At 39.1% G+C, this 17,595-nt stretch overlaps 2 protein-coding genes across 2 annotated transcripts; both read left to right on the top strand.

The window, feature by feature from the left end:
• The first annotated feature begins 1,399 nt into the window (after nucleotides 1–1,399).
• On the top strand, nucleotides 1,400–10,860 carry pnp5b (purine nucleoside phosphorylase 5b). The gene is made up of 6 exons (XM_039661088.2): nucleotides 1,400–1,557; nucleotides 3,497–3,666; nucleotides 3,741–3,844; nucleotides 6,256–6,431; nucleotides 8,843–9,033; nucleotides 9,541–10,860. The coding sequence occupies exons 1-6, from the start codon at nucleotides 1,535–1,537 to the stop codon at nucleotides 9,759–9,761; spliced, it is 885 nt and encodes a 294-aa protein (XP_039517022.2). The 5' UTR covers nucleotides 1,400–1,534; the 3' UTR covers nucleotides 9,762–10,860.
• Nucleotides 10,861–12,140: 1,280 nt separating this feature from the next.
• Nucleotides 12,141–16,267, top strand: LOC120471301 (uncharacterized). Its single transcript, XM_039661087.2, has 2 exons — nucleotides 12,141–12,705; nucleotides 13,533–16,267. Exons 1-2 carry the CDS (start codon nucleotides 12,690–12,692, stop codon nucleotides 14,897–14,899), a joined length of 1,383 nt encoding a protein of 460 aa, XP_039517021.2. The 5' UTR covers nucleotides 12,141–12,689; the 3' UTR covers nucleotides 14,900–16,267.
• Nucleotides 16,268–17,595: the final 1,328 nt, after the last annotated feature.

The following is a 17,595-nucleotide window of genomic DNA, read 5'->3' as shown; positions in this document are numbered from 1 at the left end:
TCAACATGTCGAGTCGCGCGAAACAAAGCCGACGAGGACTATTTTCAGCCGACGGCACGGAACCGTGTGTATCACACCGAGGAAACTCAGTTTGCCGACGCACAAAAACTGCCCGACGGCCGACCGTCGGCTTGGTGCATAGGCGTAATTTGCGGGGGGGTTAGGGGGGTTATGACCCCCTCAAAAATCAGACCCAGCTAATATAACCCCCCGAATATCATCACATCATTCAGATTAGAATAGATTCCGAATCATTCAGATTCCGAATTAATATTAAATACATTTTGCCAACAAGATAGATAGTATCATATTTTAATGTACCCTCTGCCCACCGCACCGACTTGGTATTACCCAACCCGCTTTCTCTACCAAGTTTGTTTATGTTGCGCAGTCGCTGGGATGAATGGTTTGAGGAAATAGCTGAAGTTGCATGCTAACGGATAGAAAGATGGAAAGGACATTGAAAGGCAGCCAGACAACGATTTTTTTAATTGTTGGTCGGCTCCAAAAAAGGAAAAATCCTGACCAAACGGAGGTACCCCATTAACATTTTGTTGGGTTGATTGGGGACAGGTGGGGCTCGGAAACCTTTCCCACCTCAGAAGTGGGGAATAAAAGTATCACAATGTATTTCTAATACAGGAACGGCAAATAAGCATGTTATCATTTACAAAAGAAAATTATTCAATAAATAAATAAATTAATAAATATGGCGCGAGTTTAACCCCCCCAATGGTAGACCCAAAGTTACGCCCTTGGTGTGTTCCGGGCTTAAGTTATTGAAACTTGCCGGCCCAGAAAGGTTATTAAAGACATCGTTAAAATAGTCCGAGTGACTTTAGTGGCTCAACCATAAATTCGTCAAGCAATGAGAATACTTTATGTGTGCAACCCCTAAGCTAATCTATCTAACCCTGTTCTAATCTAATCTTTATTTTTGCCTTATATAAACAATAATACCATGATATAAAAAGGGTACAGTCGGGTAAAAGTATAATTCAACTCAATTCAATTCACGTTTATTTGTATAGCAATTCACATAATTTCAAAGCGGCTCTACAGAAAATGCATGAGTCCATATAAAAATAATGCTTTCTCACAAACTGTTCAGTCTCTCTAAACTTTCATATATTTAGTGTATCATTAGATATGCTTTTATGAATGTGAAATTTGGTGAAAAATAGAAGTGAATTCATTTTGAATAGCACTTTTCAACAACACCCCCCCCCCCCCCCCCCCGGCCCGCCCCCTTACCTTGAGGTGTGGTGAGTGACGTCACAAAGCTCAGGAAACTAGCGCATCATCTTTCACACACCCGTGCGGCGCAGCCAATGAGCGCGCGAGTCTCATGAATGGAGAGTCTGATGGAGGAGGAAATGCGTTTTATAGGTCATTCTCATTCCTCCCACACACACACACACGCAGAGCCGGAGAAAACAGTTTGGGCACAAAAGGGAACATTTACCGGAGACGCACTTACTGAACCGCGCAACTTTAATTCTATTCTTCTTCTTCACTACTGAAACTCATCGAGATGCTTCCTGATTCAACTACAGGGTGAGTACACGCACTTTAAAACCCTTGAAGTTAACAAAAGTTGCTTTTGATGTTCATAATCTGAGAGTTGAACTTGAACACTGATGTCGATCACTTTAGCTTCATATTTTAAAGCTATAGGCTGTGTCACGTCTGGCACGCGCGCGACTGCTCTATACATAGCCTACGTCATAACTGTAGCCCTTACATCAGACACGTTATTATATTATCGCCCTATTATTTATGTGTTTCTGTTAAATGAAACAAACAGGATGTGCTGAACCCTGTTAAACAGGTTTGACAGACACACACACACACACACACACACACAAACAAACAAACATGCAGATTCCTAGGTTTGACACGCATTCGCACAGGCTATCTCACATGTACATCACGACACGATGATGTTTACATGAACAGACTGTACAGAGATGGACAGATATAGGAATAGTGGAGAACGGGACACAAAACAACGCTTTTTGAGTTTCTCAGTTTGTGAAAATCTAGTCACACATTGATTTCACACGTCTGGTACAAATTATGTGGTTTTATTTTATTAATACAGTATTTTTTTCTTCTTGATAGTCCTATAAAGGATGGAAGTGTGACAACATATGCCGCATACGACAAATAGCCTGATCTAATCAAAGAATTTACGACAAACTAAATATTTTCTCAACAAAATAGGCTTGACTTTTTCATTTAAAATAAAGGCATTTTTTTAATAATTAAAAATAAACTAATCTTTGAGTTGGACAACGAACACAGGAAACTAGTTTAAAACAATAGATTGACTCTGAGTCTTCACCTTTTTCTCATGGGTTCTCAATAGAATTCACAAAGTATATTATAGAGTAGCATATTTATAACAGAGGCTCAATGTAACGCAAATTTTGAATTTTGGCGCATTTTTTCCTCTATATTGAAGTTTGCTAGCACGTGGAATTGTGTTAACTAACCCGCGTTACGTTGTGCCCCGCTCTCCTTTATTTGTCTTTTATATCTCCTTTATATCTATCTCCTATTTGATATAAGATCTTGAGTTATGAAAAGTGAAGTAGCCTACTAAAATACACGTGCATGTGTATATAATGTGAGGCTCAACTGAGGAAACCCGGTGCGCGCGCTTCATCACGTGTTACGATCAGATGAGTGCATCTGAATACGTTCTCAAATAAATGATCAGTTTTGTACTTTTTGTTTGCTAATATATAACTGCTTTGAAAAATTGCATCATTAACTCCACGTGGTTTAATGGACAATCAGACTCATTCAGTGAAAGGTGTGCTGGAAAGTGAGTCATAGCCGAAGTTGATTCCGTTACAGGGTTTGACTGACTTGAGGGAGTTTCGTTTATGCATGATTCAAACCGAGTCTTTCTGAAAATTTCATTAAAATAACCCATTATTTCACGGTCTTTTTTTATTTCATCACCTTAAGGTGAAGGATGAGTCACCAATGTTTTTATAACAACACACAGCTGTGTGTTGTTAACATTAGCCAGACAGTGACTCATCCTTCATTTCAGACGCTGTTATTTTAGTCAGTAATCGTATACTTTTCTCTCATAAACATTAAGTCCATAAGGCGTTCGTAGGTTGATTCGAAAACACAGCATAAAACACAATTAAGTGAAGCTTAAGATAAAAAAAAATAACATTTGTAAGTGGGATTAAAAAAATCTCACACATTCTCAAGTAAATATGATGATAGCAAATGAGATCATTTAAATAACATTACAGAAATAACAATTAATTGTACAAAGAAAGTACAATTAATTTTTCATTTTAATTTTGTGAATTATTAATAACATTATTTAATGTTAATTTAAATAATATTATTAAAATAAATAAATAATAAATAAAAAAATAAATTAAATAATAGTATTTCATAAAAAAATTAATTAACATTTATTGCACCATTTTTTTAAAAAAAGGTAAATGGTTCTCTCCTTCAGGTACAGTTATGAGGAGTGCAAGGCCACAGCTGATTGGCTGTTAACCAAGGGCCAGGTGCGCCCCCTGGTGGGGATCGTGTGCGGCTCGGGTCTCGGTGGACTGGCAGAAATGCTGAAAGATCAGCTGGTCATCAAGTACAGCGACATCCCAAACTTCCCTCAGAGCACCGGTGAGTTCAGACACACGTCCGCTGGACTGTGTTGTTATTGATCTTGCTCCTTCATAACTGCCTGTGTTCTGCAGTGGACGGCCATGCTGGAAAGCTGGTGTTTGGCACCCTGAAAGGAAAGCCGTGCGTTTGCATGCAGGGAAGGTTTCACCTCTATGAAGGATATCCCATTCAGAAGGTGATAATCCAACGTTTACTGTTAATAATTCTATTTTAAGGGCTCTCTAATCCAATGTTTACTACTAAGAATTCTATTTTAAGGGCTCTCTAATCCAATGTTTATTATTAATAATTCTATTTAAGGAGCTCTCTTATCCAATGTTTACTAGTAAGAATTCTATTTTAAGGGCTCTCTAATCCAATGTTTACTAGTAAGAATTCTATTTTAAGGGCTCTCTAATCCAATGTTTACTAGTAAGAATTCTATTTTAAGGGCTCTCTAATCCAATGTTTACTATTAAGAATTCTATTTTAAGAGCTCTCTAATCCAATGTTTACTATTAAGAATTCTATTTTAAGGGCTCTCTAATCCAACTTTTACTATTATGAAATCTATTTTAAGAGCTCACTAATCCAACTTTTACTAGCAAGAATTCTATTTTAAGAGCTCACTAGTCCAACTTTTACTAGCAAGAATTCTATTTTAAGAGCTCACTAGTCCAACTTTTACTAGCAAGAATTCTATTTTAAGAGCTCACTAATCCAACTTTTACTATTAAGAATTCTATTTTAAGAGCTCTCTAATCCAATGTTTACTAGTAAGAATTCTATTTTAAGGGCTCTCTAATCCAACTTTTACTAGCAAGAATTCTATTTTAAGAGCTCACTAATCCAACTTTTACTAGCAAGAATTCTATTTTAAGAGCTCACTAGTCCAACTTTTACTAGTAAAAATTCTATTTTAAGAGCTTACTAATCCAACTTTTACTAGCAAGAATTCTATTTTAAGAGCTCACTAGTCCAACTTTTACTAGCAAGAATTCTATTTTAAGAGCTCACTAATCCAACTTTTACTAGTAAAAATTCTATTTTAAGAGCTTACTAATCCAACTTTTACTAGCAAGAATTCTATTTTAAGAGCTCACTAGTTCAACTTTTACTAGCAAGAATTCTATTTTAAGAGCTCACTAGGCCAACTTTTACTAGTAAAAATTCTATTTTAAGAGCTTACTAATCCAACTTTTACTAGCAAGAATTCTATTTTAAGAGCTCACTAGTTCAACTTTTACTAGCAAGAATTCTATTTTAAGAGCTCACTAATCCAACTTTTACTAGCAAGAATTCTATTTTAAGGGCTCTCTAATCCAACTTTTATCAGTAAGAATTCTAGTTTAAGAGCTCTCTAATCCAAATTTTACTATTAAGAAATCTATTTTAAAAGTTTACTAATCCAATTTTCACTAGAAAGAATTCAATTTAGAGACCGCTCTAGTCCAGTTGTTACCCGTAAGAATGCCAATGGTCAGCTCTGTTATTCAATAACAGAGCTCTACAATAATTCATATATTTGATTTGTTTTTGCTAGTAAAAATTAAATTAGAGAGCTCTGTAATTGGAAATTAAGTCAATGGAGACATGACTAGTAAAAACTAATTTGTAGAGCTCTCTAATTGGAATTGTTACTAGTAAAAATGCAGTTTATCAAGTAATTCTGGGACCATTTTAAGCTAAAACGGTTTGCCATAATGTTCTTGGAATGTTCTGAAACAAGTAGTAACATTTTTATAAATAGTGTTTCTGTTTTGAAAACATTAATAAAGACCAGATAACGGAACAAACTTTTTTATTAATGTCCCTGTATGAATGTTCATAACTTTGAGAGGTTTCTGGGAACGTTCCCTGTTAGCGGAGGAGAAACTCTAAAGCACGATATCAGTCCTCGAGGATTGTTAATAAAGACAAACAGCCGCTGTTCGTGTATCGACAGTGTTTGCTCAATGTAAATATCAGTGGCACCTTTACAATGTCTTTATTAATAAAACATAAACTTTGCACCACAGAGTTACATGATTATCTCTGTTTACCTTTCTTATGTTGCTGTTTGATCATAAGAAAGCTCCAGTTCTCCTCTATATCAGTGACTCCTGAAACGCCTCCATTGTATCTTGAGTTTCTCCCGGAACGAACACGCCTCAATATTCCTCATTATAATAATTAATGCGCAGAATAAAGGGGCGGGGCCTGGTTGAGTTAGTTAGTAGTGTGTTAAACTGGCCGTTATGGAAAGGGGCGGGACTTTAACAAACACGCTCGACCAATCACAACACACTGCTCCAGCCGACCAATCAGAGCACAGTGTGCTTTCAGGAGGAGGGGCTTCATAGAGACAGGAAGTAAACAGAGCGTTACTGACAGACTGGGAAGAGAGGAGCCGCAACACTGGAGAATATGAGGAGAATAATCAACATTCAAGCAGGAAAACCTGTTCTAGACAACATCAAGACTTAAACAGCCTCTTTAAAAGTTTTTTAATTAATGTCACTATGCAAAAACTTTATGTGTTGATTTTGACATATTTTTGACACACTATGATTTTTCAGCTATTATTTATGGTATGATTGTGATTGGTGTGTGTTTTGGTATTGGCAGACCACCATGCCCATCCGGGTCTTTAAGCTCATGGGTGTGGACACGGTTCTCCTGACCAACGCCGCTGGTGGACTGAACCAGGACTTTAATGTGGGCGACATCATGGTTATAAAGGATCACATCAATATTCCCGGCTTCGCTGGAAACAACCCGTTAGTGGGACTGAATGACGAGAGGTAAGATTGAGCTGGTCTGTATTCAGTGTGTGATTTGATGCCCTTGTTAGTAAGATACTTTATTACATAAACAATGAGGTTATAGCAGGGACAGGCCATTGATAAATCATAATTTATAATTAATAATTTTAAATCAAAAGTCATGAAATGAAAGTCTTTTCTTCACGATTATGCCTTTCCCTCGAATCCAACATGGAAGTGATTTAAACTGCAATTCATCGACTGGCCACTGGAGGCCGGCTCCAAAAGAGAAAAGGTCTGCATAATTAAGGGCGTGGCCACTTGAGGGACAGGAGATGCCACCACTAGCCGTTTGTCTGCATTTTATCATGCAGAACTTTGAGGCTTAATATAATTTAAAAGGATAATTTATTTAAAAACATCACCCCTCTCACTCTCATCATGAAGGGCAAAATTAGCGATATAGACCAAAAACACTTTTTGCACCAGACTGTAAACATGTTTTTTTCTGCTGTAAAGTTGGGCATTTTAACATGCGGGTCTATGGGAGTGAGTCTCTTCTGCAGCCAGCCTCTAGTGGCCAGTCGTTGAATTGCAGTTTAAATGGGGGGAGGGGGTGCATTTGGTTTTACCACAGAATGTCTAACAAGAGGAGAACCTCCACTCTCAGTAAACTTCCGGCTTCTAAACTGGTTGCAGTTCCACTCAGACTCCACATGAGGGCGCTCACAGGACGAGTGCAAAATGAATGGAGGTCTATGGAGATATACCCCTCAAAATACACTTCTCAGGATATCATTTTTGTATAGAAATTACACATTGCTGGGTTAGATTGTTTTGAGATTATTTGCTTTAAAAAGTCTTTTAAAATGTCAATGACGTCATACACATCGTACGACTAAAGATACTGATCAACGGCAATCCTTTGTTCGCGATCGGCACTTTCCTTTCTCTCGAGACAGCGGACGCAGGTAAACACACGTGCGAGAAGAGTTTTAGTTAATAATATTCTGGTCCCGCTTCGGACGCCACGATGCCATCAAGCGGTGTCTCTGCTCGTAATCAGTCCGTCACTGTCCAACTAGCGTTCATTAGCAGAATGCTAGCGTGTTATGGGCCACAACAACTCAACCTGTAAGAAGTGGAACGGACACAAGCACTCGTTCATTCAACTTTCGCCCTATAACCCATGTTGGACTTGCAAAACCTACAATCAACTCTGAGATTTCTCAACGGCAATCGGGTGAGAGAGACATTTAGCCGTCTAGCCCCATAGACTCCCATTCACTCACGCACTCGGGCGATCGCCCCCGGTGGAGCTCTGGAGGAACTACAACCACAGTTCAGTGTAAAGGGACTTAATAGGGAGTGGCCAGGCTCGCCGTAGGCGAGCTCTGGTTTTACCCAAAGTTGAACATTCTTCAACTCTGGTGTTTTAAAAACGCGGCACTCCCATTGAGAACAATTGGAAAAATACGCCAGCCCAACACTATCTCACGACCAATTCGTACGAATTCGACGCATGATTAAAAAGTGGCTAATTCGTAACAATTCATACGACCTCACTCGTACTAATTCGTACGATTTGTCTAAACCCACGTGATGGTTATGTTTAGGGGCGGGGTCAGGGGTAGGTCATTCGTATGAATTCATACGAATTGGCCAATTCGTAAAATATGTACGATTTAGCAAAATCGTATTAATTCGTACGAGTGAGGTCGTATGAATTGTTACGAATCAGCCACTTTTTAATCATTCGTCGAATTCATACGACTTGGTCGTGAGATCGGGTTGGCCAGCCGCACGAAAAACAAAAACGCTACGGTGGACACAGTTCACACCAAACGCAAATGTAATAGGGCTTGGGCGTTGTGACGTCATTACTGGCGTGGCGGCTATGTTGGCAGCTTCAAGCATATAAACATACCAGCAAGTCGAAAGAGGAGAAAAAGCAGCAGAGAAAAAAGATGTTAAAATCCCTAAAATGTTGTGGAGTTTACCGGGATATGATAAATAGGGAAGCCAGTGACCGGTATGTGGAATAAACCGGCACTTTTAACGGTTTGGATCCATATGACATTTCCAGAATGCAACGCGGCGCCCAAGACCTATTATTTGCGCAAGTAGATTACATACAAAGCCAATGCAAAGACGCGGATTCGCGCGGGCGCAAATGACATAGGGCGATGCGGTTTCCACGCGCGAACGGTCGATGTTCACCTCAATTGCGTGAAAAAATTGTTTCAACTCGAGAGTAAAATTCACGTGTTGAAATGTTGTGTTTGTTGTCGTGCGTGACGCTCCTAATCACGCTATGTTTTTGATTTTGTTTATGTTTTTGATTACCGCGAGTAATTTCTGCTTCGCTATTGGTGTGAACACGCCATAATAACACCATGGCACTTTTGATCTCAGTGATGTTGAGCATTTCTCTCTCTTCTGACCGGCAGGTTTGGCGTGCGGTTCCCGTGTGTGTCTGACGCGTATGACCGCGGACTGCAGGAGCTAGCGCTCGAGGTCGCGGATGAGCTAGGCTTCTCCTCCTTCATGCAGAAGGGTGTGTACTGTGTTGTGGGCGGCCCGTCCTTCGAGACCAGCGCTGAGTGCCGAATGCTGCGCTCGCTCGGGGCCGACGCCGTCGGTGAGTCACGACTTCTGCGTCAAACTCTCGCCGTGTGTTTAGCGTAGCATACACCGCGAAAAAAGCTATTTTTGTCTTGTTTCCAGTCCAAATATCTAAAAGTTCTTAAATCGTGATGCTTTTATTAGATGAGTAAAATATTATTAGATATAATATTAATACGTCTTGTTTTCTGGGGAAATTAATCCCCAGAAGAGAAATATTCTGGTTTCTGTTTGAATTAACATTATTTTCTGACCCCATTGGCATCATTTAGCTTGTTTTTAAGCTCAAACTCACTTCATTTTCATTCATTTTGGACTGGAAACGAGACGAGCATTTTTTTTGCAGTGTATGACGTACTGCAAGTTTTGTGATCTAAGAGTTTTTTTGTGTGTGTGTGTGTGTGTATCTATATTTGTGTGTCTTTCTCTATGTGTGTGTGTGTGTGTGTGTGTATTTATATTTGTGTGTGTGTCTCTTTATGTCTGTGTGTGTCTTTCTGTGTGTGTGTGTGTGTGTTCTCAGGCATGAGCACTGCACACGAGGTGATCGTGGCTCGTCACTGTGGCCTGCGTGTCTTCGCTCTGTCTCTGATCACCAATAAGTCGGTGATGGATTACGAGAGTGAGAAGAAGGCGAATCACGCGGAGGTTCTGGAGACGGCGGCTGTGAGAGCCGCTCAGTTGGAGAAACTCATCGCCAACATGGTGTCCCGCATCGAGATCGGGAACTACAACACACAGTGAGAGAATCCTCTCCAACACGAGCGCTGGCACCAGTGTCCATCACACACACTCACACACACTCCTTACAGCGCTTTACAACGTTTACATTCCAGAGATCACGTGTTTTAGGGAACATGTTCCCATATAGAAACTAAACACTCCAGCACGGCTCTTCCAAGGCCCTGTCAGGTCACTATTATAGTGCCGATTTTCTAACTTTTATTTATTGTGTCTAAATATTTGATTTATTTAAAACACAAGTTACGTGGGAAATAATACAAAAAATCACTGAAATCGGGAGCTTTTATCTAAAAAATGTGTTACTGAATTCACTTTAAGATATTTATTAGCAAATTCTGAACTTAAAGTATACTGTATTTATGTGATTTATTTAAGTTAAACAAGTGGGAAATATTACGAAAAATCACTGAAATATACCAGCAATGAAGGAAATTGGGAACTTTTTAAAAATATATATTTCTTGAATTTGAAATAATTGCAACTGAATCCACTTTAAGATATTTATTAGCAAATTCTGAACTTAAAGAATACTGTATTTATGTGATTTATTTAAGTTAAACAAGTGGGAAATAATATAAAAAATCTTTGAAATATACCAGCAATGAAGGAAATTGGGAGCTTTTTAAAAATATATATTTCTTGAATTTGAAATAATTGCAACTGAATCCACTTTAAGATATTTATTAGCAAATTCTGAACTTAAAGAATACTGTATTTATGTGAATTATTTAAAACGCAAGTTAAACAAGTGGAAAATAATACAAAAAAAAAAACACTGAAATATACCAGCAACGCTGGAAATCGGGAGCTTTTATCTAAAAAATGTGTTACTGAATTCACTTTAAGATATTTATTTGCAAATTCTGAACTTAAAGAACACTGTATTTATGTGATTTATTTAAGTTAAACAAGTGGGAAATATTACGAAAAATCACTGAAATATACCAGCAATGAAGGAAATTGGGAGCTTTTTAAAAATATATATTTCTTGAATTTGAAATAATTGCAACTGAATCTACTTTAAGATATTTATTAGCAAATTCTGAACTTAAAGAATGCTGTATTTATGTGAATTATTTAAAACGCAAGTTAAACAAGTGGAAAATAATACAAAAAAAACACTGAAATATACCAGCAATGCTGGAAATCGGGAGCTTTTATCTAAAATATTTGTTACTGAATTCACTTTAAGGTATTTATGTGAATTATTTAAAAAAAAAAAGCTAAACAAGTGGTTAATAATACACACAAATCACTGAAATATACCAGCAATGAAGGAAATTGGGAGCTTTTTAAAAATATATATATATTTCTTGAATCTAAAATAATTGCAACTGAATTCACTTTAAGGTATTTATTAGCAAATTCTGAACTTAAAGAATATGTGGATTATTTAAAACGCAAGTTAAACAAGTGGGAAATAATACAAATAAATCACTGAAATATACCAGCAATGCTGGAAATCGGGAGCTTTTATCTAAAATATTTGTTACTGAATTCACTTTAAGGTATTTATGTGAATTATTTACAAAAAAAAAAGTTAAACAAATGGTTAATAGTACACACAAATCACTGAAATATACCAGTAATGCATGAAATACAGAGCTTTTTTACAATATATATCTTGTTGTATCTAAAAGAATTGTTACTGAATTCACTTTAAGTCTTTATCAAAGAAATACTGAACTTAAGGGAAACTGTATTTTTGTGACCGTGAGGTTTTGAAGGGTGAATGTTGTTTTTAATTGCACTAACTGTATCAGAACTGCTGTTTTATTGACAATCTCCAGCACTTTCCCCAGAAACATTTGTTTTATTTTATGCAAAACTTTAAAATTGCACTTCAAGCTCTTTTGGTACGTATTGTTTTTATGATCTCCTGCTTAAATGCAATTACACTTAATTTTCTGGGTTTGACTGAGTATTTTTCCTTCATCTTTCTGACTTGTGCTTATTTTAGACACTGATGGATTGTTTTCAATTCAAATGTTGTTTTATTATTATTGCATAACAGAACAATAACAACACACACACAGTTGGATGACATCTATTGCACTCATAAGAGCATCAAAGGAAACAGAAAGAAAACAATAAAATACAAATAAAAAATGATATGGGGGATAACTTACAAAAAGAAAATAATTAAAGTCTATACATGCTTTTTTATTTCTTGCCTTTTTAAGGTCTTGATATGATGACTAAGTTAAATAATATAATGTTTATTATTAGTAAATTTTATTATTAGTTTGTGGACATGGTATTTTTCATACAAATTTTGTTGCAAACACTTTAATATAACAAAATCAAATCTTTACAGTTTTCAATCCAAACATTTCTGATCAAACTCTCCATGACATCACTGGTCCATAAATGAATAAATCAACTCAACAAAAATGTTATTGCTTTTGTCATTCAATGCAGAAGTGTTATTTAATAGCAATAGAGAAAACTTCTTGTTCTGCTTGATGTGAGTTTAGTCTGTTTTGATGAATTGCTGCCATAAAAACACAGTTTTGCGAAATGTCAACACAGCGCGCATAAATAATACTATGTAAATGCATGCATGTAATATGTCTACATGTTTTGCACAATATGTGAATACCGATCTTTTGCATGCAAATAATCTGTGATGTCAGTCTGTTGATTTCTGAAACAGGATCACGGTGTCCCGGATGCAAACTGGAGAAAACACGTCAAGTAGCCTATAACAAACCCATATTTTCATTTATTACATGAAATAAGTTTATAGATAAAAATGTAAATGCATTTTTTTTAACACGCAGTGGGTAAATATGTCATTGTGGGAATAACGGATCAGACGCGTCAGATGATGTGAGATCGTGTTAAGTTTCGTTTCTCAAAAAGTTCCGCCCGCTGTCCAATAACACTGAACACACACACACACACACCGAGGCACAAGCAGAAAACATGTACTACAATGAAGGTAATCAAAGCCGTTATTCATTAGACGATTGCATGTTTATCCTTGTCTTTAGCAATTCAGGATTTGTTTGCTTTAATCATGTTTATGGTGTTGTTTAAATCTTTCTCAGTGAACTAAATCACGATTGCTGGAAATAATTGAAATATGTTTATCGGTGTTCATCGTCCTAGCAAACAAAAACATATTTTCAGAACGTTTCCCATTAAGTTATGAAAACGGTAGCCTATTTAAAATTAATGTTACATTAATGATGTGTATTCAGCTTGTAGCCTTGCCTCCTTTTAGATTAAACATAATAAAGTCTATTTCAGTCTGAAGGGTATAATTCATGCACTTAAGTAGCTTTATATTTGACTTATACCGAAAATACCCTTATTCATCGTCTGGAATCGTTTAAAGCCCTTTGAAGTTGCACTGAAACTCTCATTTGGACCTTGAACCGTTTGGACCCCATTGAAGTCCATTATATGGAGAAAAAATCCTGGAATGTTTTCATCAAAAACCTTAATTTCTTTTCGACTGAAGAAAGAAAGACATGGACATCTTGGATGACACGGGGGCGAGTAAATTATCAGCAAAAGTTTTTTTTAAAGTGACCTACTTCTTTAAAGCACTTCAATGGGGTCCAAACGGTTCAAGGTCCAAATGAGAGTTTCAGTGCAGCTTCAAAGGGCTTTAAACGACACCAGACGATGAATAAGGGTCTTATCTAGCGAAACGATCGCTCATTTAATAAATAAATAACAAAGTTTATAAAGTTTATAAGCTCAAATGCTCGCCTCGGCTGGGTTGTTGTTTAGTCTTTCAACAGTTTGTGTTTTCCTCAGGAGCAATGAGTGAGATCCCGAACGTGAGACGGAGATTATCTTCATTTCACATCGATTATCAGCAGCACACGTTAGATCCAGCGCCGAACACACTGCGTCTGGTCCTGCTGGGGAAAACCGGTGCGGGGAAAAGCGCGACGGGAAACACCATCCTGGGAAAGAAGTGCTTTGACGACGGGTTGAGCATGAGCTCGGTCACTAAAGAGAGCAAGAGCGAGAGAGCGACGGTGCAGGGGCGAGAGCTGGTCGTTATCGACACACCTGGGTTTTTCGACACCGATCTGACAGATTCAGAACTACAAGAAGAAGTGATCCGCTGCCTGGCGCTGTGTTCCCCGGGTCCTCACGCGTTCCTACTAGTCGTGCCGATCGAGCGCTTCACAGAGGAGCAACAACGCACCGTACAACTGATCCTGGAGATGTTTCACGAGGACGTCACTCATCACACCGTCCTCGTGTTCTCTCACGCGGACAAACTCAGAGGAGAACCCATCGAAACATTCGTTCGCAAACAAGATCGGAAAGTGAAGGCGCTCGTGGAAAAATTCGGAAAGCGATTCGTGGCGTTCGACAACAAAAACCCGTCAAACCCGGATCAAGTGAGTCGACTCCTGCAGAGCGTTGATGGGGTACTCGCTCTAAACCACAACCGCCACTTCACCAGTCAAATCATGGAGGTAATGAATAAAGCGCAGAAGGTTATAGACGCAAAACTGCAAGCCGATAGAGCCGAAAGAATGAAAAAGATCAAGAAGGAGGTCGGGAAAATGGCTGACGATCAATTGCGTTCGTTTGTTGCGTCCGTGAACGAAGAGAGGCAAGACGCGATGAGGACGAAGAAACGCGCGCAAGACCGGATTCAACAGATACAGACGGATATAAAGAAAGAAAAGCAGAATGCGCGACCCATCCCTGCGAGACTGACGCGTCTCTGGGCGTCTCTGGTGAGAGAACAGGAGAGACTGACGAGACTTGTGGAACGAGAGATGGAGGAGGAGGAGGAGAGGATGGACAGAGAGGATGAAGAAAAGAAGGAACTGGAAATCTGGGCTGAGGAAGAGGAGGAGAGGAGAGTGAATGAGGAAGGGCAGGAGTTTCAGCTTCTCTCGCAGCGCAATATGAAGTTGTTGATAATGCTGTGTATGTTTATGTTGGGGGCCGGGGCGGCGTACGCTCCCGCGCTCCTGATGTTCCTGTTCCCGGCGGCGGCGCCCGCGGCCCCAGCTGGATTATCCGCTCAGATTTTGTCCACTTTACTCGGCGCGGGAGCAGCGGAAGGAGGGGGTTTCCTCGGGACGGCCGCTGCGTTTGCAGTGAGATCTGCATCGCTAAAACTGGCGGCGATGGCGCAGTGTTGCATTCAGTGATTCGCTCATGATTGACAACCAAGATGAGGACGTGTTTCTCCCAGTATTAGTTACCCAGACAGCAAACTGACATTGAATCAACGTGGAAACGACGTCTCTCGTGACATTGAAACAACGTTGATTTTGCTCATCGAATTAACGTTGAACCAACGTCAGACGCGGCATTCTTCAAAGCTAAATGAAAATCGAAAATTGGTTTGCTTTCACAACGTTGAAACAACGCGTTGATTTCAAGTTGATTTTCCGTTAGTTTTGAAAGAATGACGCGTCTGACGTTGGTTCAACGTTAAGGCCAATTTATACTTCTGCGTCGAGGGTACGCCGTAGTGTACGGCGTTGGCTTCGCACGTAGGCGACGCCGTTGTGAGCATTTATACTTCTGCGTTCAGGTATTGGTTGCTCTGCAGTACTGCTCCGAAACGCTAGGAGGCGGCGGAGGGTTTTAATGTTCCACTGTGTTTAGATTCCTCGCGGCTAGGTTACTACAAGCAATAGCGACTGAAAGAGAGTGGATCATGTTGGAGTTGGAGCTTATTGGGGTGAAAAAACAGTTCATTTTAGTGAAATTACTAAAACTGAAAGGCAGAAATGAGAGAAGACGTCGGAGGAGATGGTACGTGTGGAAATGCGTGAGAAGGTACGTGCGGAAATGCGTATGAGGAAATACGACGCTACCAAGCCGACCAATCACCGATCTTGCGGTCCGCGTCGTCGCGACGTGTAGTTACATTTTTGAAGAGGTGCGCGTCAGGCAACGCGGAAGGGTACGCGGTATGGGACGCGTCTGTGCGTATGCTACGCCGTACCTACTGCGCGCACCCTACGCAGAAGTATAAATTGGCCTTTAATTCGATGAGCAAAACAATGTCAGATCAACGTTGTTTCGATGTCATATTTCCACGTTGATTCAATGTCAGTTTGCTATCTGGGTAAGCTTGTTTCCGCCACAGAATAAAACATTTTAAAAGATAATTGCGACTTTTCATCTCAAAATTGCGATACTGGCAAATGCGAGTTATAAAGTCCAATAGGGCTTTGCATTCTGGGATGTGGCGGCCATGTTGGAGGCCTCGCAAATGTAAACATACCAGCAAATCGAATGAGGAGAAGCAGCTGAGTTGGGAGAAAGAAAATTAAAAAAGATGTTAAAATCCCTAAAAGGATGCGGAATTTACCGGGATACGTTTAATAGGGAAACCAGGGATATGTGGATAAAACGGCACTTTTAACGGGTTGGATGCATTTGAAATTTCCAACAAACAGTGGGAGCAGCACAGTACGTTACGCCAGTGTTTCCCAACCCTGTTCCTGGCGGCACACCAACACTGCGTGTTTTCTTTGTCTCCCTAATCAAACACACCCGATTCAACCCATCAGCTCATTAACCCACCTGATTATGAGCTGATGGGTTGAATCAGGTGTGTTTGATAAGGGAGACAAAGAATACACGCAGTGTTGGTGTGCCACCAGGAACAGGGTTGGGAAACACTGCGTTACGCTAACCGGACAAAGGTAAACTTCGCTCCACTAGCTGCTAGTTTAGTGACAGTTTAGTGACAGTTATAGTGCTAACAACCATTCACAACCATTCACACACACATGTAACGTACATGTAACGTACTTTTAACTATGTGTTTCAGAAGTGTAGTTAGTAACGTTAGCTGTTTTAAGCACTTAAACTTAAGTTAGTAAGCAAAACGATGCTTAAAGCAAGAGGGTAACAGTTTTGCAACAGAGACTGACAGGTCCGATTAAAGGGCTAATGTTAATGTTATGAGAATATTAAAATACGGGATATTTTACAGGAATATCCTAAAACGGGAAGACAGCGGGGAAAGAGATCAAGTACGTGAGAAACCCGGGAAAAAAAAACGCGAGGGTTGACCGCTAACGTCTGTCCGGGTTACCCCTGTTCCCACTGTTTGCCGACTCTTTGTTGGAAATGTCATATGGATCCAAACCGTTAAAAGTGCCGGTTTAGTCCACATACAGGTCACTGGCTTCCCTATTTAACATATCCCGGTAAATTCCACAACCTTTTAGGGATTTTAACATCTTTTTTATTTTCTTTATCCCAACTCTGCTGCTTCTCCTCGTTCGACTTGCTGTATGTTTACATGCGCGTAAGCCTCCAAAATGGCCGCCGCGTCAGTAATGACGTCACGACTATTCTAAGGAAACAAAAACTGACTTTATAACACGCAATTGCGACTTTATATTACGCAATTCTGACTTTAAATCACACAATTGTGACTTTATAACATGCAATTGCGACTTTATATCTCGCAATTCTGACTTTATAACACACAATTCGAACTTTATACCACACAATTTTGACTTTATAACATGTAATTGCGACTATATCACGGCATATTAAAAGTGCTCGATTTTCATAGCGTGAAAAAAAAAACGCTTTACATGAAAATGTGTTAAAATTATATTCCATGACAGATAGACTTGTGTCATATATCGTTGAACTAGCCGAATACAACACATTTTGTTTCTGTTAGAGACCAAACTATAGCAAGTATTTGTATGAAAATGCTCTCGTAAACAGTATACACCATGCTTTTGTGCCACGTTTTGGTTTGTACAAAATATTAGTAAACCATTAGTAAACACTAGAAAAATAGTAGATCGCATATCTTTAATGTAAACCAGGTGGGAATTCGATCACTTCTGGATCAGATCGCTAG

This window comes from Pimephales promelas, chromosome 5, assembly GCF_988280905.1.
Source record: "Pimephales promelas chromosome 5, fPimPro1.hap1.1, whole genome shotgun sequence".
NCBI lineage: Eukaryota > Metazoa > Chordata > Actinopteri > Cypriniformes > Leuciscidae > Pimephales > Pimephales promelas.
The sequence above is the reverse complement of the archived record's forward strand: the minus strand, read 5'-3'. Positions and strand labels throughout refer to the sequence as shown.